This window comes from Lytechinus pictus, chromosome 5 (assembly GCF_037042905.1).
Source record: "Lytechinus pictus isolate F3 Inbred chromosome 5, Lp3.0, whole genome shotgun sequence".
In the NCBI taxonomy this organism is placed as follows: domain Eukaryota; kingdom Metazoa; phylum Echinodermata; class Echinoidea; order Temnopleuroida; family Toxopneustidae; genus Lytechinus; species Lytechinus pictus.
The window spans coordinates 16,967,663-16,995,221 of record NC_087249.1 but is presented as its reverse complement, the minus strand read 5'-3'; the positions used below and the strand labels follow the sequence as shown (position 1 = coordinate 16,995,221).

Genomic DNA, 27,559 nt, shown 5'->3' with positions numbered 1-27,559 from the left:
AGAAAAAATAAAAAAATATATAGGCTTATAAATATTTACAAAAAAAAGGCAGAGCCTATACGACACTGCCAAGCTTCAAGCTCGATCTAGTTCACTCTCTCACTCAGTCAAGCTCAGCTCTTTGACTGTGCACGCCCACTTCCATTGGGGATTCGGGCTGAATCCCACCCCGCCAGTTTAGGCGGCCGAGCTACGTAGAATTGCGATGAAGAGCAGCGGACCGTTCATCGGTTGTTCGCTTCTTGCGACCAGAGAGAAAAGGTGAAAAACTTTAACAAAATCGTGCAAATGCACCAAATTTTATTCTTTTGATGAGAAAATGGAGTTAATGGAATACAATAATGTCCATCTTCTGTGATAAAAGTGGTAACTTGAGGAGAAATGATCACAAAATCGAGTCAGTTGTTGAGCGGGGCCGAGCCGAGCACCGACACAGTTAATACACGCGCGCCTATGGGAATCGCGAGCTGTCGAAAAACGCCTAGAATTACACTTTTTTTTTATTTCAGCGAAAAAAAAGTAATAGAAAGTGAAGAACATTACCATCAGACCATATCTCTAGAAAATCTTTACAAGAAATTACGAAATGACGGAAAAATAGACGCAGATTTGTGAAAAAAAAATCTCGTAATGGGTGGGACAACTCGGCCCGCGGTCCGAGATGTCCCGTGGTCCGAGTTGACCCGACCCCGCGTTGTCAGGCTATACGCGTACGCTAGGCGAAGTCTACGCGTACGGTGCTTGAGCGCGAAGCCTTTATTTTAGGCTCGCCCGACAAATTTTAGAAAAGGTAAATATAAACTATTTTAGTCCAGGATGCTTGGATTTGTATTTTGATGAACCGATGTAAAAGCATTTGGAGTTGTGCAAGAGATGTGTGTCGAATGAAGGTTACTCTTTTGAAATGTAAGTAACTTTAGTTGCGAATGATCGGCTGAGCCTGAGGCTGAGCTGAGTTGTCGAATTGTCTGATGCGGGCACGGGTGGGTTAGACTCTTACTTAGAGCCGGCTAGCCTGGGGCCGGGGCGGGATAACCCAGAGAGCTAATAGAAATCTCCCATGGCCATGGAATGGGTGCATTACTCCGAGTCCGAGTCATACTGCCGCCGTGTACAGGAAAATTGAAGGCACGGCCCGTGCAAAATTGCAACAAACTCCTGCGAATTTGAGAAGAGGTTTTAACTTTTATGAAATCAAGTGCTTTTCTACGAAACTTTATTATTATAGACTTTTTTATAGTCATGTATTTGTAAATTGTATACTATTACCGGACACTATTGATTCCGGACGCGCAATTTACTGCGTTCGAAAACAATTTCGTACCGTTAGACTTCCGCAATTCAATTTCACAGAGCAATAGCCAATACATAGAACAGGATTGCAAACAAGGCGAAAAAATCCAACTTTTACCTTATTTATCTCTAAAATGACAGAAAATATCAAATAACATAGTTTTGCATTGACAATTGATATATTTTCTAACGGAAATATGGGTCTGATCTGCCGAATTTCTATCTCGTCCGCTCCTTCGATCGAATGATGAGGTGTGGTGTATTGTGGGTGATCGCGTCGACGGCTAGTTCTCAAGGTACCCGTGCGCGAGGTTTACCGTGAGTATAGAGCCGTCGACGATCGGCAGCGCATCAAATCAAACACGAAATTATTACCAACATCTGCTCAGAATCGATATAAAAACAGCAAACAAAAACTTAGAATTTACTCATGATATGATATAAGAAGAAAAAAATAACACAAATTTGTTCTAACATCATTATAATTATAACCCGTCCGGCGCGCGTCCGGAATCATGATGTAATTTGTCACGCACGAAAATAACTGTTTTTCGTGGAGGGGTATGCGGCAAGTGCAATGCAAAGAAAATGGTTGGTAAATATAAAATAATTTTACCATATTCATAATTTTCAGAATATTTGGAATAGCAAGTGCAAATTTTTCTTGATTGTATTTCCTCTAGTTGTAATTTTTAAAGCACTGAAATAAAGGTGTCCGGCAATAGGATACACTGCCATTATACCGAACGATGTGATGAAGTCAATTCCCCAGTAAAATAAATATATGATGAATACCGTAAGTAACGGACTATAAACCGCACCCGTGGATCACCCATGGGTACATTACCGCCGCCGTGCACAGGATAACCGCTGGCACTGCACTTGCAATAATTTTTTTTTTTTCTTATAGCGGCCTCAACATGAAGCCTTTCCCATCATATTCCAGAATCCCGTGTGAAGTGAATGGGTCTGCAGGCATTGGGCACCATTGTTTTTTTTTTAGTCTGAAAGTGACTGGCCATATTTTGGAAAGAAAATCATATAATTTGCTCAAATTTTAAGGACATTTAAAAGTTCTAGTTATAGCCTAGATCTACTCTTAAAAAATACAGAACAATATAAAGTGAAAATTTTGTGGATTTTTAAAGAAAACTATCTTTAAGATGATGTTTGAATGTTTGCTTAGTGCTGCGTGGACAATGGAAGTGGTTCACAGTACACCTTTCTTCTTCTTGTTCTTCCTCCGCTTTTATCGGAGATCAGCACCAAAATACAGTATCACGTAATCCATCCATCCAATACCATTGCATTTGAAGGATAATTAATTCATAGAGGATAGGACAGAGATACGTTTCATATGAATTTTATATAAAAATAACAGAGTATCTGTTACAAGCTGACAGCAAACTGAAGAAGGAAGATTAAGAGAGCTTGGTAAGAGTATACTGCTATACTATAATTGCTGTTCTTGATGGGGTCATACAGGCATAGATATCATCTTGCATATGCCTTCCTTTCAGTTTTGCAAGAAGGTCTTCTCTGTGAGATAAGAAATAGGCACAGGATCCCACAAAATGATCTGGATCTTCATCTTCCTTGTTACAAAGCTTGCAAGTGGCTGTATTTGACTTTTTAATAGTGAGATGTCTTGCCTGAACAGGGTGTGTTTGGCACAGTAGTTGAGATCTGACCATTACAGCTTGACACAGGAAGTTAGAACTACTATTGCATGGATATGATTTGGAGGAGGGATGTTGATGCTCCTCCAGAAAGTGAGTGTGGATTTTGACTGAATTACCTCTGATGCTTTGCAGACTACCATACTTTTAACAGCAGACTTCACAAGCTTCTTCCATTGCAGAATGAGAGTGGAGGTCTGGAAGCTTGTATCTACTAAGAGTATCTTGCTAGGCTTTGATAGAGGTGGTTTGACTTGAGAGAGCATGCAGGAACGTCCAAAATTCAAAGCGATCGTGGGGTAGATTTAGCAGCTGCTCTATTAGAAAGAGCTTTTCTTGAACCACTTGAGAGCTCAGTGGAATGAGGCCGGTCAGATGATATACAGACTCATCAGCAGCAGTTTTGGGGATCCCCAAAATTTGCTTGAACAACTGCTGCTGTGCCTGATCAAGCCTTCATTCCTTTGGTGAGGGTCATGATCGCTGCTCCATACAGAATTCTGGGAATGCAGTAGACCTTCCAGAGAGTGGCACTGTGGTTTGCATGACGAAAACCTCCATTTGAGAACACTATACCCGTTTCCCTCTTCATCAATTCTCTTCTCCAAGTACGACAAACCCTAACTGCCCCCCAAGCAAGCAATTTAAGTATCAAAACACCTGTTTCTTGACCTCGGTCCGAAGATAACACAACAGCCCGGCATATACAGTCACAGCAGGGGGCCACACACGATGGGATGCATGCGCAGCGCTGAGCGCGGTCCCTGCAAAGCATGCCGTCATTTTTATACGCTTTCCTTATTTCGAGGTCGATTTTCTTCGTTCGGAATTGAAAATGGACTAACATTGGATTTCTGAATGCAATATGCCTTTGAAAACGTGATTAAATATCGAATACAATAATTTCATTCCGAAGGTCCTACTACAGGCAGAGAAGTCTTACGTAATAGCACAGCTGTTTATCATTTCGTCCTTGGCTCAACGCTCATATACTGGCCTGTGGAGGTGAAATTGAGACAGCGGGATTACCTGGCCAAGCAGGGTTGTTCAGGGCTTGGAAATGATTTTTGGGATTTCCAAACGTAAAATGGGGTATAAAACCGCAGTTTGCAATCTGAACTGCGGTCTTTCTCCAAACGGGGGTTTGACGTAATGGGAAGCAAACCCCCAGTGTAAGCTCCAGATCCAGTTGGTGCGTAGAATGTTTTTAGCCCTTTTGCAATGTCTTCAGTTAGGTCTTGTTGATGCTGGATTTTTATGATGCCAAGGTAAGGGTGCAAAGAGGCTGTCTGCACCACAACATCTCTAAGATGCCAGGCAGGTTGCTGAGGAGCATTTTTCCCTTCATTGAATATGACAATACAGCTTTTGGCAGGATTAATTCTATAGCGCCATTCCTCTGCGTATTTACTAGTCTGATCTAACATGCACTGGAGTTCACTTGGGGATGAACAAAGGAGAGCCACGTCATCTGCCAGTACAAGGAGTCCAGAGTATCGCCCCAGAAGGCTACATCCAATGTTCTTGTCACGAAGAAGTTTCATGAGACCATCAATGAAAGTAATGTAAAGGAGAGGTGAAAGAACACCTTCTTGTCTAACTCCTTGGAAGAATAGGAAAGGGCGAACTGACATTACCGTCCCATAGGACTTGACTGCGCAGGTCATTGTACAAGGAATTAATCATGTTGCGATGAAGTGGATGAATGCTTGTGTCCTCTAACTTCTGGAAGAGTCCTTAATGCCACACCCTATCGAAGGCCTTCTCTGCATCAAGGAGGGCAACATAAGTAGGCTTCCTGTTGATGGTGTTGAGTTCGAGGACCAGCTCAAGGCAGCTTGAGGTAAGGAAACAGGAATGTCCTTTCTGAAACCCAAACTGGATGATATTGCTCTCTAAGAGAGAACTCTCGATACGAGGTTTAAGGACAAATTCTAGCAGTTTGCAGAGTGTTAATGTGAGGGTGATACCCCTATAGTTCTTTGGATAATAATAATAATAATAATTAATATTTATATAGCGCTTAATACAACAGTTTCTAAGCGCATTGGAAAGAGAAAAAAGAGGTAGCAAAATACAGTGAAAGAGAAAAGGATATGGAATTAAGAGGACTGCTTAATGAGGTAAGATTTGAGGAGTGTTTTGAAAGATTCGACAGTGGATGCATTACGGATGGAGATGGGGAGATTGTTCCAGAGTTTAGGGGCAAGAGCAGAAAAAGCACGATCGCCATAACGGGTAAAAGTGCGGGGTCCTAGAGATAGTCGAAGGTGAGGAGTAGAAAAAGATCGGAGACGTTGAGTTGCAGAGGATGAGTGACAGAGAGAGATAAGATTTTGAAGGTAGGATGGGGCGAGACCATGGATGATTTTATAGACAAGGAGAAGGAGCTTGAAAATAATTCTATTATGAACCTGAAGCCAATGGAGGGAGTAGAGAATAGGGGTGATATGTTCAAATTTCTTAGTGAGGGTTACCAATCTAGCTGCAGTATTTTGAATTCTTTGAAGGGGGGCTATACTAGATTGAGGTAAACCAGCACAGGGATTCTTCCCTTTCCTCTTGTGTAGGGGCAGAATAAGGCCATCCTTTAGACGCTGAAGCAGCCAGGAATGAGTTGTTCATCAAGACAATCAGCCGCCTGGCTGTTTCACCTAGGTAGAGAAGATGTTCAGGACTTATATCATCTGGGCCACTTAGAGATGGTATTGTCGAGTTCCTTGATTGGGCTGTTTCCAGAATAGAGCTGGTGTTGGTCTTGAGTTCCGCAGATGACTGATGGTTCTTCACAGTCATAACTGGGTGCCAGTGGTATTGCCATGTCTGTATTAAGCATTGCTTCCATCCATCTGATATGAGAGATCCCTGATATGTTCTATCTTTGTATTTCAGAGTGTCTGTTTGGGAATTAGAGCCATTCCCAGATCTCTGTTTCTCTATCAGACAATGAAACAGTTTGGAGTTTGACACTGAAGCATCTTCTATATTTGTCAAGTCTTCCTGTGTTCTTGTCCCCTTGACTGTTGAATTTTCCTCCTGAACTCTTTCTTATGATGAAGATACCTGTTGTGCAAGCGTACTCCATTTGGTTTTCCAGCTTTTTTTCCATGACTTCCAAACATGTTTTGCTTCTTGGTAGGAGCTAGAAACCTTTGTGTTCCATTCTGGTTTCCCATGACTCTTGATGATCATTTCATTCGGTTTACTGTATAGGAGTTCTTTGCATTTTCTATGAGAGAAGGAGGAGAGCCCACTGTACCATGTGGAAGTTCTAGAAGACTAAGAAAAATACTCTACTTTCTAACCTCCACTTTCTTACCTAGCCATGTCACTTTTATCTCAATCTACTTATCTTAGTGCTACATATGACTTCCACATGGTGTACCTTGAACCACTTCCATGGAAATCGAGGTCTAAATCTTAAGGTCAATACTTTATCAATTTAGTGGTGGATTCATGTCTTCTTTGATTGATAAAATTGTACACACGTAAGAATGCACAGACAATACAAGGTTCACTGAGCAGACATGAAGCACCATGCCATCCCACATCCCTCGTTCCAGCAGAAGTAAATATTTCCACCTTTAACAATGGCACTTCATCACTTTAATCATTAAACTCTCTTGAATGATTGTATCCTCTTGTTTGTATGTTTGTACTTTATCCAGAAACTAATCAGACTTTCGGAGTGCAGTGCTCAGCAGTAAAAGACGATGTCAAGTTCTAGGAAAAGAAACAAGGAGGACTCCTATGAGTATCCTGTACAATCTTTTGAAGAATGGTTGGAAAGAGAAAGAAGTGGGGTAGGTTTCACCAATGGCTCCTCTTGCTTTTTAAAAGGAGAAGTCCGCCTGCTCAAGTAGTTGATTTGAATCAAAAGAGAAAAATCAAACAAGCATAGCACTGTAAATTTCATCAAATCAGATGTATAAGAAGAAAGTCAAGACGTTTTAGAGTTTTCACATCAGGGTCTGTATGGATAGAAAGGAATTGATGATATCATACACTCACTATTTTTTTTATTGGTTTAATTATTCAATAAAAAAATTGCAGATGTAACAGTAAGAAAACTCTTAATATGAATTATTTTAATTTGTTCCTCTTGTGGAATCGCCATTGTTGTAGTGTGGCTCAACAGAGAGCTTCCTTTTTGTCAAATCTGAAAAGTTTTGAATTCAATTGAATTGAATAATTATCATAACAACATTTTTTTCGGGGGGGGGGGGACTTGATATACATCATTTCCTGATGCCTATAAAACCAAGATTATAGATCTTTGAGCCTCTAAAGTGTTTTGAAAAGCCATTGATGAGATAGTTTTCGTTTTATGGAGATCAGTGGCTCTTTTATGTTTTCAAAGCAAATAGTCATTATGAATGTTCCTTGTCTATGCAGTATGATCATTGTATATATATTAAAATGATTCCAATTGCTTTGTACTTGATAATACAATTCTTTTGATCCTCCTCTCCCCCCCCCTCTTCCCTTGAAAACGGGATTATATCTAGATGGACTGGCCCATCCTGGAGATGGATAAAATGACCCTTGACCTCAAAACAGATAAAGGACTTCTTGGTACACATGCAGAGATTGTTGAGGCTTTGTCGGAATATGCTTGTATCCTTTAATTTGTTATCCTTACGAATAATATTATCATTATTAAAATTATTATTACTGTTAATATAATTATTATTATTGTTACTATTATTATCATTATTACTATTGTTTTTTTTCAATAATTATTATTATTGTTATTATTTAGGTAAAACCATCACATGTAATGCAAAGGCATTAAAACATAACTTTATATAAATTTCTTGTAAGAATTGCACCAATGTCTTGTGAATGTAAGGAAAGGGAAAGAGAATTATGTTTGAAATTCTGGGTAAATATAGTCCTTGACTTTAACAACTCTGTCACTCATTTTAGCATTTCCTATTCACATTCTGGACAATCTGGAAGCAAAGGTTGACAGACTGCAAGAGCGACTTGATATATACGCCACTCAGGTTGTTACAGCTGATGGAAGGTCGTCACGGTTGCAGAATGAACTCTTCCATTCCCCAGCAGCAGGTAGCGTAAATGTTTAAATTCTAATCATTTTTAAGGGCTTCGTGACAATGAAAAATCAAATCTGTAGAGGAGTTATTTACCAATTAGAGTGCTTTCCAATTACATGGCTTGAATAAAAACAAGGCCATGGCTTTCTTTTGCTACCTAATAACCTTAATGCCCCTTCCAGTAATTAATAGCGCTGGGAAATTTTTGTGTCCTTTTTCATTTTCCCTATTTTGCTGGAAAATAGAAATGTGCCGGAGACAGAAAAGTGGCTTTGCCCCCAAATATATTTTGTATTAAACTCAATGGCAAAATTATGGGGGCTCTGTTGTGACTAATTGAGAGAAAGCTTTTGGTTACTGAGGGGTTATTGAATTATGAATAGGCTACAAAGTAGGACAAAGTTACGAATAAGGATCTGAAAAAGAAACCAGCAGTTTGTGACATTAGACAGGATATTTATCAAAGAGATATATGTGGGGGGCATGTAGCCATTATGACAGATGGGTACAAAATTGAAAGGTTAGACCTCAATGATATATACAGAAGAAGAGGCAGTCAGAGTAAGAGGTGAATGGATGAATTCTAGAGAATATGATGGTGATCATTGGAATAAAAAAATATCTAAAAAGAAAAATTATGTAGGAGGCCCCTTATAGCAGTAAGGGAATTGTATTTATTTATTACAACTTATCACTGCTGCGAACAACATTAGTGTAAAATATCGTATTGACTCTTTCTTTTATTTTATAAATAGAGATTAATAATTGAAGAAATTTTGATAGTAGTTGATGACACTACTAGTCAAGCTACATTGTGTATGACACAGCATTAAACATTTTAAGTTTGCCATTATCTTTTATGATGATTCAGTTACTTCCTTTGAGATATGTCCTTAGAGTATACCTCACTTGAAAAAAGCAAATGTACTTCAAAACCACCCTTATAATTGAAATTGTTTATTATTGAAATTATTTTCTCTAGTCACATGGTTTTACTGTGCTTAAAGTCTGTAAAACAATATTCAGAGACCAATGTGCTTTTGCATTTCTGATATTTGTCAAGTATCTTGTTATGAATCTACTTGTAAGCTTAATCCATTGGAAACATAACCTGTAAAGAGTTGAGCTGGAGTCTGGAAAATGTTATTCCTAGTATAGCATACTTAGCCACACTTCAATGTTCTGTTTTCAAGCCTTTTTACCTAATCTAAATTTTTGAACCTTGATCACTATATATGCATTGCCAGGACCCGTTGTATATAAACCAGGTATGTATTGTGTGTAGAGTGAAGCACTGGTAGAAATAGACACACTCCATTGTTTGCTCACACATGGCTTTCAAAATTGTTTTCTTTTTTTCATTTTTAGTTTTCTCATACATTTACATGTACAAGTGATTTTACTGATCATGTATGTGTTTGCATTGGTGAAGGGTATAGTTTTGAATGTCCAGTACACGTCTGTGTGTCTACTTGTATAAAAAACAAAAATAGATGACATTTAGATGATTTAGTACATTCACTAGTGATTTCAAATCTTGATTCAGATTGTGGTGGTGTTAGGTTTAGCACCCATGTATGAAGATGTCTAATAGTGCAGTAGGGTTGCCAATACAAATATACATGTATATCATATAATATCATTACCAAAGTTGATTTTTTGCATATTGCTATTTTAGATCTCAATTTCAATACACGTTTTCAGTCAGTTTTTTTTAGCAAAAAATCTGTTCCACCTGGTTCATTTTTCTCTTGGTCTTCGAGTGGTTGGTCTGTACCTCTCAGAAAGTCTAATACAACCTAGGCCAAACTCCTCTACCATCAATTTGGTCTAATTGCCCTTTTGTTAATCTACAATATACTTGATAATTCGAATACCCACTTTAATCTATGGTCTAATTTCCACTTGGTCTACTTTATTTGTCAAGTATAGGGTTTTTATAAATTCCTCAAAAAAGTTTGAAAATCTGGCTTTCATCAATAAGTTTTAGTTTTTTTTTTAGTTTTAGTTTTCATCAGTTTTAGTGAATATTAATGTGTGATTGATACCAATGAATAGATCATTTAATTCTCTTTAAAATGATACCCTACATAGTACATGATATGATTATGGTTCACATGGAGGTGCAGTGCCTTGAAATGTGGGGCAAGGTCAAAATTCAAAAGTTGCAAAATGACACAATATTGAAAGTCACTGTTCTTTTTTTCTGTGGTGATGAGTGAGTTTTTCAGCAGTTTCTTTTGTTTTCATGCACCTTAACATCAACATTAACATGGAATCAAATACACCTCTGCACAAGCAAACACATGACAAACAAACAAACATGCATGGGTATTTCAAAGCACGACTCAAACCATGTTATCTCACAGAACCATCGCTACATAAACCACATCAAAAGATCAAAAATGAAGAAGCAGGGGTTTGATTTGAATGGATTCTCATCTCCAATGACATAGACAAACAAATCATGTTCTTAATTGACCCTTCATGACTATATCTGCTCGTTTTGCAGCTTTTCAATTCAGACCTCATCCAACACTTTTGAATCCTGCCCTTTTTGTGATGGCATGATCATAACAAGCATGGTATCATTTTAAAGAGAATTAAATGATCTTTTGAATGATATCAGATATATGCATTGTGTAAGATTTGGAGTGGGGAGAAATTACTGGCCAAACTCAAATTTCCAAACTTTTTTTGAGGGGTTTAGTTCATCAAATCATGATCATGAATTGTTAGACCAAGTGGATATTGAACAAATAAGTTGCAAATGGGATAAATTGCAATTAGAACGACGCCCAGTAGATGAACTGGTTATTGATGAAGTAGGACTGGACCATGTGAAAATGAGACCAAACTGAAAGTATATGAAACAGGTTTAGACGAAGTGGAAAATTACTGTCTGAGACCAAAGGTATATATATCATGACCATTGGTATGTATCATGTGCCATTTTGATTCTCATTTCATTCAAGATTTAAAAAAAAAATCTTTGTTTCTTCTGATGTTTTTATTTCTCATGTAGTGAGGTATTGATTAAGCAATTTATATTATCAACTTGAATTTTTCTACAATGTTTTTTTTTTATGAATAAGTGTACATATATGTGATTGGAAATATATAATAGCATAGAAATTATGATTTTTTTTTCTTGTAAATTCTGCAGAGACTTCAATAAACCTACTTTAAAAAAAAATTGATAGTAATAAAGTCGCCCCCCCCCCAAAAAAAAAGGAAACCAACTCTTTTTCAAAGAGGTCTGAAACTAAATAGATAACAAAAATGTTTAGCAGCATATTCATTCTTAAATAAATCAAGTTCATGTAGTGAAATGTAGATAGATCATGCAGTGTTGACGATTTGAATACATATCATGCATACATGTATAAGTGTACAGTTGATATGTATGTTCACTTTGAAGATGATGTGGGTAATGGTTGTGCAATGGTGATGATGGCGGTGTTGATGATGATGATGATCATCATCATCATGATCATAATAACAGTTCTTGTGTAGCGTATTATACCTTTCAATGATCTCAATGAATGTCATGATCGTGATGATGATGATGGTGGTGGTAAGGTTGGTAGTGGTGATGATGGTGATGACGGCGATGATGACAACAATTGTAATGTTGATGATAACGATGATGTTGATGATTAGAATTATTATGATGATGTTATCGTGATGGTGATGATAGGTAATGATGTTGATGATGGTGATGATAATAAATACGATGATGATGGTGATGATGATGATGATGGTAATGAGGATGACAGCAACAATGACAATGATTAGGGTGCCCCTGCTTATTATGATGATTCTGGGAATTATATGATGACACTTGTTGCTGCTTTTGTTGCTACTAGTACTACATGTAATTATGGTATTCTTGATGCTACCAATGATTACACTGCTGATGTTTGCTTTGTTTTGTTTAATTTTAGTCTTTCATTTAAATGTTGTTGATGTTGATGACAGTAATCATGCAGGTCTTAAATACCACTGTTTATAGACACATTACCTTTTATTCATAACAAAAAGTAAACAATAAAATTAACATTTTTCAATTTCAATCATTTTCTGACTAGTGATGCAACGAGCTGCAAACAGTGACATGGTGAAAGCACATCGTGTGCAGGAGAAAGACAACAGCACTGAACTCAGAGCTCTCATCCTAGGTAGCAAGGCCAGAAGTCTTGAGGTAGACCACACTCCATGGGAGCATTTCATGAAACAAATAGCTGAAATCCTTGCATCTGATTGGCTCAGAATTGATTAGTCAGTGTAAATCACTGACTATTTACTTTATGTAACACTCCCCTTTGCATTAATTTTTTATACATTTATATTCAGTACAGATGTAAAAGTGCATGTTTCTGTTTCTGTTATGGTAACTCCGGCAGGAAGTTGGCCGGACAGCCTCTTGCTGGTTAACGCCAAGCTGGTATATAACCGATTACTTAGGAAACATTTTACTACTAAGTTTAAGTGACTGACCTTAAGGGCAACAGAAATTTCTCTCGGGTCTTTTTTATCAAAGTGGAGGCAATGGCGGAGCGGGGATTCAAACTCACAACCGTACGATCATGAGTCCAATGCTCTAACCACTTGACTCATGATCCCTCATATAGTGAAGGATATGAGTTAAGAAGAATGAAACTCATTGAAAATAAGAAAGTCAGATGTGGGAGATAGTTTCACTTGAGATATATCATTTTAAAAAAAATTCTATAGTATTATGATTTAAAATTGATGCATGAATTTGGTCTTTATCTTTTGAGTGATTTCTGGACACATCAATATCTTAAAACAAGTAAACCGGCAGGGGCAAATGTCATGGAATTGTCTCATACTTTGCTAGAGGTACATGTATATCATTTTAAAAATAAAACTACAAAATTATATGATATTGGTGCATGCTGGTTTGTTTCCTCTTTTTCTCTTTTCAAGGTAATGAGCTATCCAGGCTTCAACAAGAATGAACTAACTGAACTTCCCCATGGTCTTGAGGCACCCCAGATACTAGACAGGGTTACCAGAGCCCAGGATTATAATGTAAGTCATGTTTAAGTCCATCGCTACATGTAGTTTAAGTATGCCTAAGATTCAGTTAGAATGAACTGAACTTTCCCATGGTCTCAAAGCACCTCAGATACTATAGACAGGGTTACCAGAGCCCAGGATTTCAATGTAAGTCATGTTTAAGTCCATCGCTACATGTAGTTTAAGTATGCCTAAGATTCAGTTTAGAATGAACTGAACTTTCCCATGGTCTCAAAGCACCTCAGATACTATAGACAGGGTTACCAGAGCCCAGGATTTCAATGTAAGTCATGTTTAAGATCATCAAAAGTTTAAGTATGCCTTGTCTTCAGTTAAATGAACTGAACTTCCCCATGGTCTCAAAGCACCTCCGATACTAGACAGGGTAACTAGGGCCCAGGATTTCAATGTAAGTCATGTTTTAAGCCATCGCTAGTTTAAGTATGCATAGGCTTCAATTTTAATGAACTAATTGAACTTCCTCGTATACCTGTAAGTCCCTTGTTTACTGATCATCTGGTTTTTGAACAGTGACATGACTATAGATCGAAAACTGATTAAATCTGATGTCAAACTATACACCTTAAATATAAAGATACATGCAAGAGATTATTGAATATTCAACCCATGATTTCCAAAGATTTTTCAGAAGTTAATTATTTTTTAATTCTGGGTCAAGTGTCGAAGTTTGGTTAGGGACTATACTCATGAGAGATTCCTAGGCACATCAATACAAAATTTTAAACAGGATTTTTAAAATCAGGATTGGTATACTCCAACTGAACTACTGCACACTGTGATTGTGGTTTGGTACATGTACATGTAGGTTTTAAAACAACATTTTTATAATGGTTTATCCTTTCGTTCAGGCTGGATTCAACAAGTTTTGGAAGAAGTTGTTCCTATCGGAAGCATCGGTGGCTGTCATGCAGGACATGTTTTGGTGGTTCTTTATAGATAAATATGAGGTTAGTCATTTAATCTATAAAGATTGAAATTGTTAGAAATCTGGAAAGTGAGGTTGAATGTCATTTTGTCTAATGTGCATGCATTGTATATTGGAATGACTGATTGAGTCTGATGACCAAGGCCCCGTCTTACAAAGAGTTGCGATTGATCCTATTGATCGTAACTCTATGGAAATCCATCAGTGTCATAATTTTTTTTTACACAAAATTTGCAAAATGTCCTTTGTAAACAAAGGCGAATACACAAAATTGTCAAGAAAACAATGATTTTATGAAATATAGATCATATCTAGAAAATATTTTGAACAAATATGCCTTTTAGATGTGGGCGTTGCTGGCTTTCCATAGGTGAGGTTGATCAGATCAATTGCAGCTCTTTGCAAGACGGGGGGGGGGGGGGGGGGGGGGGTAATAATAAATCTTTAAGCGCTTAGATGCGTTCAATGTATGTCTAAAGTGCATTATACGAGTAAATAACCAGATTATTATTATCATTATCATTTGTTGATTGTTTATCTTCTTCTTTGAATAGCCAAAGAGAGAAGAGGAGAAGAAAAAGATTTTCAACAGGATAGCAGACAGCTTTGTTGCCCTGTTTGTCAGCGTTAATCCAGAAATCAAAGATAAATTCTTTGTGGTAAGTTATATCAATAATAGGAGTAAGGATTTATATATGACGCACATTATATATAAAAGAAATCTGTCAATTCACTTCACAAAATGTGAGTATTACATCTAGGGGCCCGTAACACAAAGCTTAGCAATGATCGTAGAACATTTTTCTATGGTTGATTCCATTGACTACAATGTACAATCAATCGTGAAAATCACGCATACGATTAATTGCTAGCCTTTGTGTTACGGGACCCTGGTATATATATATATATGACATTTTTCAAAAAGTGTTTGAAAGAAATATGAACTAATCAATAAAGGTAGATATTACTGATACAAAATTACAATATGAAATTGAAACATAAGATAAATGAATCAAGTCCAGCATCCAACTACATCTCAGGCAAGTTGGTCTCCGTTAGTATAGCACTTGTTGGGCGGCAAGCACGCCTGTCGTTTTGGGAAGTGAGTGTAGTAAGGGGCTGTAGTGTGTGTGCGAGTCTGGACTGTGACTGAGTTGACCGAGAATTGTTCAGATCGACTCTGCGTGATTCTGTCTTCCATATTATTTTATTTCAAACGCCGCCTTATGTTGTCATCTGCAAATATCATTGTTTTAGATATTTTGGGAAGAATTCTTCTCGAATACCTTTTTTTTTTAAGTTGTTGTTTTGTGATCATGGAAAATACAGACGATCTTTATTGCTCTGCATCCAGCCACTTCGATCAGTGCATTTCAGCGCGGTCATGACGGAGCAAAAAAAAAATGACTTGATTTTTCCGCCTTAAAATTTTGATGCATCGATGTTCGATCGAATTAAAGCTGTTTACAAAATAATCGATATGTCTTAGGCCTAACGCAAGTTTTCATATTATGTAACATAACTGGCTCTCAGTGTTTACAACGTGTACACGACTGAAAAACACGCCGTGTACCCGTGCATCAAAAATGGACTTTCAAAACGGGCCTATTTTCAATAGAAATTTGAAATCTTTCGAATGATGTACATGTATGTTAGTACGGAAATCAAAACATATTGAATGGTTAATCCTGAACATGTCCATGAATTAGAAATTTGTCAAATATTTTGATATTTTTTATACGAAAATTAAAATATTCTGAAATTTAGAGTCTGAACTGCCTATGAATTAGAAATCTGTCAAATAATTATAATATGATAATTAAAATTTATTGAAATCTAGAGCTTTATCTCATCCATGAATGTATGCATTGATCTGATCGTATTCCGTAGGTGTATGCAGACTGCTTAGCCCAGGCGATATTTGCAGCGTACTGGGAAGCCTTCATTGACTCGCATCATCAGCTGGGGGATAGGTTCAAACAGAACATAGCTTCTATCTGCTCTGAGCTTACTGCAGGTAATGAGAGAGTGCGTAGAGATATTTTAGAGGTCTGCAAGCTCTGATCACACCTTAAAGGGGGAGGGGTTGTTTCATAAAGATTAAAGATTAAATTTTCTCATGGCGTGTTGTATGTGACACATCACTGCATTGATTAGATATGCTTATGGGACAATTATGAGTTGAATATCATGTACACATTGGCACTTAATCAAGAATTATAGTTATATTGAATTCTGGTGAAACACTCCCCCCCCCCCCCCCACCTGATGTCATAAATTGATTGGTTTAATGTGATTAGCAAAACAGAAATAAGTGTTCATCACTGACCCTTACTGTATTCAAAAGTCAAATTATCTGATTGAAATGAGTAAAAGGTATTGTCATGGAAGACAATGTTCTATATTTGTTGGGAGCTAAAGTGGTTATTTTTTTTATATTAGCTAGTCATACAGAGATTTAAATGAATTGGATATCATGTGACCACTTGTCAAATACGAAACATGACTGGAAAACACTTTGTCGATATTCTTTAACTTTAAAAACAACTATATTTGAAGTAATATATGAATAAAAATGCTCATCTCAGTGATTTAAAATGCATCATTCCAGTTAATGGCCAATGACCTTCATCTGTTCATGCACAATCTGTACTTGTAATTATGAAATTTATCATGAAATTATTATTATTATTATTGTTATTATTATTATTATTATTATTATTATTATTATTAATGTTGTTTTTGTTATTGTTATTATTACAATACTGGACTACTGCATTCAGATGTCAAGATTACATGTAACTCTGCTTGTTTTCTCTAGGTGTGAAACCCAAGCCGTTGTCATGGAAACACTGGGATGTGAAGAGGCTACAGCCTAAGAGCATGAACAAGGAGAAAGAAGAGGATAAACATCGAGTGGTACTCATTAAAGAAGGTCATATCAATAAAGATGGTGAGTATTCTTTTCACGCAGTATGAGAACTACTAATCACATCATATCAATCACAAAAATTGTACAGGAATACAATAAAAATACAAAAGCACCTGTTAAAATGACAAATTGGATGGTTTGGCTTTCATTACATGCAACATGTCGCAAGCAGATGATTGTCTATATGGTCAATTAAAAACTTAATTTTAATGGAAAACTACTAACTTTAGAAATACAGAATACTATTTTGTGTTCTTGCAAAGGTCGACAGCTCTGCATTTTACAATTCGATGCAACATTGTTACTTTAATTGCACTAAAGTGTATAGTAAGAATTGTAAATCTGATGATGTACAATATATGAAATTATATGGGATATCAGATCAGTCTATCCAATTACTATGAAGAATTATGCCAAATGGGGCAAAAAAGTGTTGATATTGATGAACATCTTTATCATAAACTCCATAATTATGGTACTGATAGTCCCTATAAAAGCCAATGGAAATTGTACATGCAGTGCAGCCAATAAGTACCAAAATGGGTCAATGAATCCCTTCATGCTGTTGTCCATATACACCTGGGTGCAGACCGGCAAATGTAGATTAATGCCCCTAATAAGACTGAACTTGTCCATGTTTTGAATTCTTTTCCTTTTTGTTTGTTCAGCTGATTTCTCCATCAATGTGGATATACCCGATGAGAGCGATTCCCTCGCCAACGAACTCGGCTCAACTGTATCACGAGAGATGACCCTCCTCAACAAAGGTCACCGCTTCCCTCAGACGATAGCCACCAACGTGGAAGGGGCTCATACCGAAGTGGAGGTCAGTGGTGTAAATATAATTCTTGCTGAGATCAAAATCAAAGATTCATGTGAACATAAAGATAAAACTACTATGAGAAATACACAATTACAAAGGGTAATTGACACCCAAAAGATAAACGTCATTAACTTAGTTTTCAGCAAACAATGGTTTCATGAAAAAGTCTTTAAAATGAAGGTTAATTGCCACAATATTTCAATCTTAACTCCTCAAACGCTGATGTGGTTTACGGTACACCATGTGGAGTATTATAGAAGAAAAAGAAATGGATAGGCGAGAAAATTGAAATTTTAGAGTAGAGTTATCTTTCTTGAATGTAGTCCTGAAAAGGACTGTAAACCAGAAGAGATTGATGAGTTGAAACAGCTTGAGTAGTAGGATGGATGAGGAGATGCTGGCTTGAGTCGGCGAGTAGAGATGATGAGCAGAAGCAGTAGAGAGACTCGACGTTTCGGGCAGGTTGACTGTCCGTCTTTTCATGCACCTTGACATCAATATTAACATGGAATCAAGCACACCTCTGCACAAGCAAACACATAATGAACAAACATGCCTGGGTATTTCAAACCACGACTCAAAGTTTGAGTCTCATACCATGTTATCTCACAGAACCATCACTACATAATCCACAACAAAGCATCAAAAATGAAAAAGCAGGGGCTTGATTTGAATGGATTTTCATTTCTATTGACACAGACAAAAGAATCGTGTTCTGTTATGACCCTTCATTACTATATCTGCTCGTTTTGCAGCTTTTCAATTCAGACCTCATCCAACACTTTCGAATCCTGCTTTTTCCGTGATGGCATGATCAGAACAAGCATGGTATCATTTTAAAGAGAATTAAATGATCTTTTGATTGATATCAAATATGCATTGTGTAAAATTGGGGAGTTGGGAGAAATTAATGGCCAAACTCAGGTTTCCAAACTTTTTTTGAGGGGTTTAGATCTGGTACAGTATAGGCCTATATATATATATATATATATATATATATGTGTGTGTGTGTGTGTGTGTGTGTGTGAACCTTATTCTAGCCAATGTGGTATTATACTGTGTGAAAAGTAGACCAACTGCTTGTAGACCAAGTGAATAGAATATAAACCTTTATTTTTATCTTCTAGTCTCACCAAATAGGTCCAGGTCCTGACTTTGAGAGAGTCCTGTTTAACATCAAGGGTCGGAGCCCTCTTGTGGCCCACTATCTTCACATGAGACAGCTGGCTGGTAATCAGAACGTCGGCAGGAATGTGCGCAGGACAGAGGTGGAAAAGCTCCCGTATCCTTTCATACAAATGATAAGAATTTTATTGAAAGCAACTCTTCCTAAGTCAAATCTCTTGGGACTATAGAAATCTGTTTGACTTTTAATAAAACAAAATTTGACTTAGAAGATGTTTTTAACACATGTTTTGCGTATTCTGGTCTGAAATAATCCTTTGAGTTACACCTCTACTTGACTTGTGGAAGGTTGACTTCAGAATCTGCTGTATTATTAAGTTCTTGTATAGCACATATCACATTGTCATCTGTCTCTTTGCGCCTTCCAAAGGGACCGTGGATATTAATACCGTGGCTTTAGCCCTGTAGCCTTTTACAGAGCACAAGCATTTCAAGGAATGAATTGCTGTCAGGCTTCCATTCACCTCACCTGGGTTAATGAGCTTAATGTGGATCAATATTTTGCTGAAAGAAATTACGCCATGGCTTGGATGTGATTTTGTGAATATGCTGGCAAATTATTTCATTTTATTGCCCTGCTCTAGTCTTGCCCATCTTTTGAGACCATGCTCGTTTACGCGGTTCGGAAATCATGTAAACATTCTGTGAGTGCACGTATGACCCATTATTGCTTAAAAAACATGATTTTGTGTGTGAAGTCAATGTCAATTAGGTTTTCAACCAAAAATCTTAAATGTAGGATTATTTTTGTTTTGCAGGTTTAAATTCATTTATTTTATGCTGTTTATGATCACAAGAATGTGGAATTGCATGCCTTTGTCAAACCTGATTGATACTGGTGATATGCTACTTTGTTACCCTTGACCATTAACCTATAACCAGTCCACCTGCTCCTACCTACCGTGAGGTCATCAAAGACTCAAACCGTATGGCTAAGGCTATGAGTTCAGAATACCAGAAGTAAGTCAATAAAAATTTGCTTGTATGTTATATCACCTAACACTCTATGAGAACATACAAGCCCTGGTGGGTGTTTCATAAAGCTATTTGTAAGTTAAGAGCGACTTTAAGAACGACTGGTGATCCTTTCTCGTGGTAAATGGTATATTCATTGGTGATGGTTAAGCGCGCCAAGAAAGGTTCGCTCTTAACTTACAAACAGCTTTATGAAACGCCCCCCCCCCGTTGGTGTTTCATAAAGCTGTTCGTAAATGACCATAGGTGCCAAGCAAAGAATAATTTTCCTGGTATCGCATCGCAATTTGCTCCACATTTTTGAAAGACTGCTATGCATAAAATCTTTTGTATAGCATATTTTTACATAGGACTGTACATTACTCGAGCTGAGAGCTTTTCTCTTATGACCAAAAATGCTATTCAAATTTGTAAAGCAAGTCAGTTATATAGGGGTATAAAGGGTAACCAGTCGTGCGTAAAGTCACTCGTAACCTATGAGCAGTTTCATGAAACATTCACCCGGCTTCATTACCCTGGCTGTTGCAGTACTCTCCACTACATGGGGTAGGATTTGAACCAAAGACCCTCTCATCAAGAGATAGGAGTCAGAACCACTCCACCATGACTTTTCGAGATATACAGATGGGAATCAACCAGCAAACTGTTGGTTCAGTTCAAGTCTCATGAAATTTGGCAGATACATCCATCTTGTGTTGAAAATCATGACATATTTGAAAACATGTTGTTTCAGGTATGAGAAAGTTAATGGTTACAGTATATTGTGCCAATTAATTCCAAAATCTATTTCAAAATTGATCTACTTGCCTGTACACCAGAAGCGAGACAAAGGGGTAATTTTTGTTCTGTGATCATGATAAGAACAGGGATTCATAATTCTAATACCCACTTTTCTTAAATTTTACTTCATTGCATAAATTGCTCAAGCCATGGTAATTTCAGGAAATTCCTATGTAATAGCAGTCGAATGTTCACACTACGAAATTGCACATATGGTAATGTTTTATTTTGATGATGATTCTCCAAAGTCAGGATTTTATATGAATAAACTTTGAATTGGATTTAATGGAACTGAATTATATTTTAGGTCATAAATTAAAACATTTTTTATGGTTGGAAATTCTTTGGTTTTTTTTTTTCATCAGGATTAGTGATATTTTGAACAAGGAGTTAGCAGCTATTGAGAAGCAGAGGGCTCAGCAGGCAAGGGAGATAGAGGCTCTTAAGACTCAGATATTACAGAGGTCATACGATACCAAGATCCTGAGCGAGAAGATTCTAGATTTCAGGGTAAGGGCTCTCTAGGAATATATCGTCTAAAGGAAAGGATGATGATAATGATGATTTGTTTTCAGTTTGGAGGAGCTGAGTATTAAAAAGATGATTAGGATGAGGAAGAGATATTGGGAATGGGGAGAGAAGAGAAGGAAGAGGGAGGAAGACGAAAAGGGAGGGAGTAAATGATGGGAAAGATGAAGAATAGAAAGTGGTATAGGGAAGGGGGAGAGAAGGAGATAAAGAGAGAGGAGGAGGAGGAAGAAGAAGATGGAATAGGGAGAGAATGAGGAGAAAGAGGCTTAAAGGGAAGAGGGAAAAAGAAGAGGGAAGAGGAAAAATAAGGAGGAGGTAAAGAGAGGAAATGAGGAAGAGGAAGAAGATAGAGGATGAAAAAGATAAGTAGGAGAGGGGGAGTAAAGAGAGGGAGGAAGAGGGAGAAGAAGAAAGGAAAGAAGAGGAGGAAGAGGATAAGGATGAGAGAGAGAGAGAAGGGTGAAATAATGATAGAGAGAAAAGGGGAAAGAATTATGGGAGTGAAGGGAGGGATGTAGTCCTGAATATGTATGCCAAAATATCCAGATTTAGTGATGAGAAGGGGAGTATTCACCATAACTTGTTGCTTGAATACTGTTTTGATTTTAGAAAGCATCTCATCCAATCTTTGTCCCATCGTGTACAATACATGCCTTTACTTATAGGAGTCTGGAAACAGGAACTACCATAATGTTCTGGACCTAAACGATTATGTAAAGGTAACACTGAAGTTGCATGGCTGAATATTAATCTAACAGTTAAACCTTCTTCATCTGCATGACATGTGGAATATATTCATATTTGAGTTGTGATGTTCTGGTTATTTTTTTTGGTTGTTGATTTGTAAGCTTGTATATACTGTATAAGCTTAAATTTTTGCGATGGTTTTATTTTGCTAATTTTGCGCATCTAATATTGCCAAAATTTTCATTTTTTATGTGGCCATTGCTCCACATAAATATATAATCAAAGACATGAAAATAGCAACTTGTGAAAATGCTGAATGAGTCTGAAATTGTGAAAATATCTGTATGTAAATATATTGGATTTTATTGTATTCTATTGTCATTATATGCATGATTTAATTACATACTATTATAATGCTTCATTTCTTTGCATGACAGTTTATTGTACCATATTGGCGCTTGGTTGCTAAATTCTTGTATCTCAAAATTTGAAAATGTTGAGGGAAGCTCAGAAAAGGCTTCTTTTTTTAGAAATATAGCAATGGTTGTTATTTTATATTGTCTGAAAACAGTCTCCTGATTCCTGCGAGAACTCTTTCTCGGCAAAAGAAGTTGCTTGTTATGTCATAACTCTATAATCATGCTTTTTCTGAGCAGTCCCTCAAAATATTGAGTTACAAGGTTTTAACACCTAAACAATGATATGTAACCAAACATATTTCGATAATTAGACATTGAATTTACTTTACTGGAGGACCATCAGTCTTTTGTAATTCAGGATGAATCTTATTTTCAGTGCATGCTTATTTATTATCTATCATTTATCATATGACTTATTTATTGGAATATTTGCTAATATTAATGTTTAATTTCCAAAGACCCAGATGGCATCACTTCTATGGTACAAATTTTGTTATGTAGCAACAATAATTGTACAGCCATTTTGAATTAAGTGTGAAGTTACTATGTTGGTTTTGATAATGTAAAAAAGAAAATATATAAAAAGCTGAATTTATTTGGTGATGTACTAGACTGCATTTTGAAAGAAAAAAACGTTTTGAATAATTAACTTTCTAACAATGCATATGCTATATTATAATCCTATTTATAGTATGAGCTTTCACTTGTAAAGTAAAGCAATGATGTCCTGAAAATGATATTTGCATTTCAGCACTTTGGATACGATGTCTTGATGGAGCATGGTAAAAGACGTCCACATCCAGAATTTGGTGGGAATTGGTCCAAAGGGGCCCAAGATGTGCCCCAATGAATACCTACTTGGCCCCATTGAAATAATTTTAAAGTGGTCTGGTTTGAAACAGTTGCTACATTCCCAGTTTACACTGATTTCAAGCACCCATTCAGAATAGATATTCCTGTAAAATACATCTTCTAGAACATGTTTTTATTTTCATATCCACAACAAAAGTGTTAGGATGTGCACGTTCATATATGTATGATGTAGCAAGCAAAGAATTGAAACAGTATCAAATACTTTGCCGAATCTTAAAAGGGGCTTTAAACCATAATGAAAGCAGTAATATTTCCATTAACATGCTAATATGCATAATTATCTCAAGTATTGAGATTTCACATGCAGGTATTTCTCAGGACTGATGTGTTTTTAGATGTTACAGGAAAACACTGCAGTGGAATAAATACTTTTGCAAGAAGTGTTATAGGTTCACCCCTGAAATATATGAATCAATTGACACATCTTATTGTCAACCCGAGTATTAATCGTTCATAAAAATTCAATGTTTCTTTGCATGTTTTACATTTTAAGATCTTGCTACTAATTTGACTGTAAATTGTAATTCTGTAAGGGAAGGTGTGCCATGATTAGTATCAATTTTATGATTGAATGTATATGTTTATGTTACAGGGCACTAGAAAACATTCCATTTCCTTTTCAATGTTTAGCCACCTGATGTACTACATGTAGGTCAATATGATTTATATAGACAATTTTATTATTTTTATTCAATTATTTGAGAATACTGTAAATCATGAGGAAATTGTTTTTCTTATACTCCAGGGAAAAGAGGGAATTGTCACCATCATGAAACAAGTAAGTACTATTCTTCTTATTATCAACTTTTAGTATAAATCTGAAATGAAATCCCCAAAAGTTCAAAATAGGGGAACCATGGAGCTTGTCAGCACTGAAAGCACTTTGAAAGTAACCATAGCAATTTTCAGGATCCAGCAATTATCAGCCAAAAATAACCATGAAGGTTACTTAACTCTCAATCTCCCGGGGTATTTTGATTTTTGTCATTCCTGGGGGGGGGGGGGGGGGCATTATGGCCCCCCTTAAGATCTCAGCCATGGATTGCGCGATCACAACGAAAATTTGCATGATGGTAGAGAATGACGTAATCTAAGCAGTTGCATTGGTAAATTTCACTGAATTCATAGATTTTTATTTTATATGAATTAATTATGCTAATTTATTCATGAAATCATACTTTTTGCTCTGATTCACTAAATAAAGGTCCTAGAATGCTATTTTTTGGTGAAAATATTCTTTATAGCATTCCTAAAAATTGTGAATGAAAAAAATTCTGGTACCAAGACCGATTTCTTATGTATTTTATTGTTTTTTAATTTCTTATGTATTTCTTTGTTTTTTTACTTTTTGTTTTTTTAATTGTTTTTTTGATGGAAATCGTTCCAGACTTAATTCTGATCATAAACAAGGCAAAATTAATTAAGTTTAATAAGTAAAAGTAGAAATAATGATACATTTATGAATTTTGGCCAAATACACAATTTGTATTGGATTTGTACATGAAATCACGTTTATGAGCAATTTTGGGTCTGACATGCACTTACATAATGTTGCGTAATGTCATAACCGCGTACCCGGGCGTCACTAATTTGGTCTCAAAATTTGCGTGAGACTTGAAAGTAAAAAGTCAGTGAGTGGCAAGCGGGAGAATTAGGGTTAAATTATCAGAGCTGAGTTGACAAATTTAGCCAATGTTTATTTTATAAGACATTCTGTTCAGTGAAAATAATGATAACACTACGCTTTTATATAACACTTAAATAAAATATCTAACCACTTAGCATATATATCATTACCCCATTCTATAGGATCTTTCATGTTCACACACAATGTTTGCACTTTCTCCACTCCCTGGGGAGCATTCAAACAAGAGTGGCACATTTTTTCTGATAATACCATTAGCATGGTCCATGATATCATGAGTTTTAAAAAGAAAATGTCTTAATGAAAAAAATTCAATTGATAGAGCAGACATATTTTCTTAGCATTAAATGCACTTGCTGCAAACAGGATTTCAAAAAATTTTAAAATCAAGGTTAATTGTTTCCATATCATAATACATGTATATCTAGATCTGGTTCAATTTCATATTAACCTAACTCTGTGAAATCACAAAATCTATCATGAAAAACAATCACACTGAAGATCGCTATTACAGGTAATGGGACTGCAGTGTATGTTTATTGCTTGGAAAAAGACCCAACATCTGGTTGGAAGTTTTATTTTGCCATCATCTCAGCAATTGCACATTTTCAACCAGAATTAATTGGCACAGGTATATTTTTTATTCATCCATCCGTGTTATCATTCAATTAAATTCTGGTCAAACTCATTTGGAGACCATTACCACGACTGGTGGTTATGATGAAATGGTAAACACAATTAGGCAGAGACTCAAACAGGCATAGACACTCAATGCATACAATGTTGGTTACATTTATCCATGTGGGTTTGTCCATATTCCTGGACCCTGTCTTACAAGAAGTTGTGATTGATCCAATCGACCAAAACTATGGAAAGCCAGCATTTCAACATCTAAAATGCATGTTTGTTCAAAATATTTTCTAGATGTGCTGTTTATTCATACATCCATCTGTTAATGAAAATTCAGTGAACTTCCCTTTGTTTACAAAGAGCATTGTGCAAATTTCCAGCAGAAAAAAATAAGACATTAGTGGATTTGCATACAGTTGAGGTTAATTGGATCAATTGTAAGTCTTTCTACTGTGTGTTTTCCCCCTACTTTTCAATTCCATTTTGATTTTCCAGGACAAATCTGGCCCTGCTCGCACTCGGCCAAGGAGTATGAAAACGGAGAGCAGTGCAGAAGATGGAGAAGATGAAAATGAAGAGGATCCTGACTTGGATGAAGGAACATGAAGAAACAAGGAACCCCTTATTAGGGTTTATGCAATTAAAATAAAATTCCATATTTAAAGAGTTTAGGTTTTTGATATTCAGCTACTTTGTCCGTTGGAATTAAGCTATTTGTAAGTTATGCACACTTTTATACTAGACTGGTTACCCATTCTTGTGCTAAATTGATTGTGCAGACCTCAACTCCGCCCCTTCCCCGTCTTTGGAAAATGTAAATACCCCTCTAAAAATGAAAATGTCGACCAATTTTAGACATGAATGTCTCATTTGTTTTGAGAATTTTTTTTTTTGGGGGGGAGGGGCTTGTCAAAATCTTAATGAGGCTCATGTTAATCCATTTTACTATCGTGGTGGATCGTTTTTGTCCATGGGAACCAAATTTTTATGAGAAAAATAACCCCTCCCACGAAATAAAGCTTGTAAATGATTTTATACTGATTTTTTTCTTACTTTTATTGTCTACAACACTATTTCAGACATTGATATAACATGAAATTGTGAGACAAGGTACGCCCACCCCACAATGCTTATTTGCTTGAATTCTCAATTTTTCCTCTCCTTTTTTTATCATATTGTCATTGGAAATTGTCAACAACACTTACAGTCATAAATAACATGAAATCTATAGTTTTTAATCAATGAAAATTGAAAATATTGACACATTTATGGTTATGTATTTTTGGCTAGAAATAAAATTTGCATTTGATTTGCACACAAAATGACACTTTTATAGCAACTTAAATTTGTTCCGACATGCACTTTCGTTTTGTTGCATATCTTTGGATCTGCATGCTTGGGAATCACATATTTTTGAAAAGTTGTGTGGGACTGTCTAAAAAGAAAGAAGTCAAGAAAAATTGCCAATTTAACATGAAAGATATTGATGGGGAATGGGGACTAAATAAGCCCCCAGGCTTTTGGATTGCACTGCAAAAACTGTGATGTTGATTTACCACCAGCCAGAAACTGTATATGTCCACACCTGAGAAGTGTTAAACAACACCAGTTTGGTAGGTGTTTATACAACACCAATTCGTATTAAAACAGCATTGGTTTGATTCCAAAGTGGTGTTGTTTCAATACTTCTCTGGTGTGGACATATATAGATTCTTGGCTGATGGAAATCAACACCGGAGTTTAAGTGTGATGATGATATACGTACTATGCGATTAGAAAATGATGTCGTGCAGATGTCATAACAATGTAATTTTGCCCACTAATGTGTTTAATTTACAATCATTAAAAGCAATGTGTCTTCCTGTGTCTTTGAAAACCAGTATTGATGCTGTACAGTGTAATTGCAACACCTCGAAAATGGTCTCAGTGACTACTTATTGTATGATTTTGTAAATTCATGTATATTTTTAAAACTATTTATAGTATATGAATGTAATATATATGTGTATTATATGTAAATAAATACATTGTGATTGAATCATTCCATTTCAAAAA

The 27,559-nt window shown here is 36.3% G+C and overlaps 1 protein-coding gene across 15 annotated transcripts; it reads left to right on the top strand.

Annotated features, from left to right (window-relative positions):
* The first annotated feature begins 83 nt into the window (after positions 1 to 83).
* On the top strand, positions 84 to 27,559 carry LOC129262349 (protein FAM227B-like). Of its 15 annotated transcripts, none has more exons than XM_064099914.1 (18): positions 106 to 261; positions 6,641 to 6,775; positions 7,481 to 7,589; positions 7,902 to 8,045; positions 9,280 to 9,300; positions 12,124 to 12,236; positions 12,986 to 13,090; positions 13,948 to 14,046; positions 14,579 to 14,683; positions 15,915 to 16,041; positions 16,846 to 16,977; positions 17,625 to 17,782; positions 18,907 to 19,061; positions 19,847 to 19,924; positions 21,085 to 21,229; positions 21,916 to 21,969; positions 23,975 to 24,007; positions 26,000 to 27,559. In XM_064099914.1, the coding sequence occupies exons 2-18, from the start codon at positions 6,686 to 6,688 to the stop codon at positions 26,108 to 26,110; spliced, it is 1,779 nt and encodes a 592-aa protein (XP_063955984.1). In that variant the 5' UTR covers positions 106 to 261; positions 6,641 to 6,685; the 3' UTR covers positions 26,111 to 27,559. The 15 variants fall into 15 exon arrangements, with proteins under 15 accessions (XP_063955991.1, XP_063955988.1, XP_063955995.1 ...); XM_064099912.1 differs by lacking the exon at positions 106 to 261 and adding an exon at positions 701 to 790; XM_064099915.1 differs by lacking the exon at positions 106 to 261 and adding an exon at positions 750 to 906.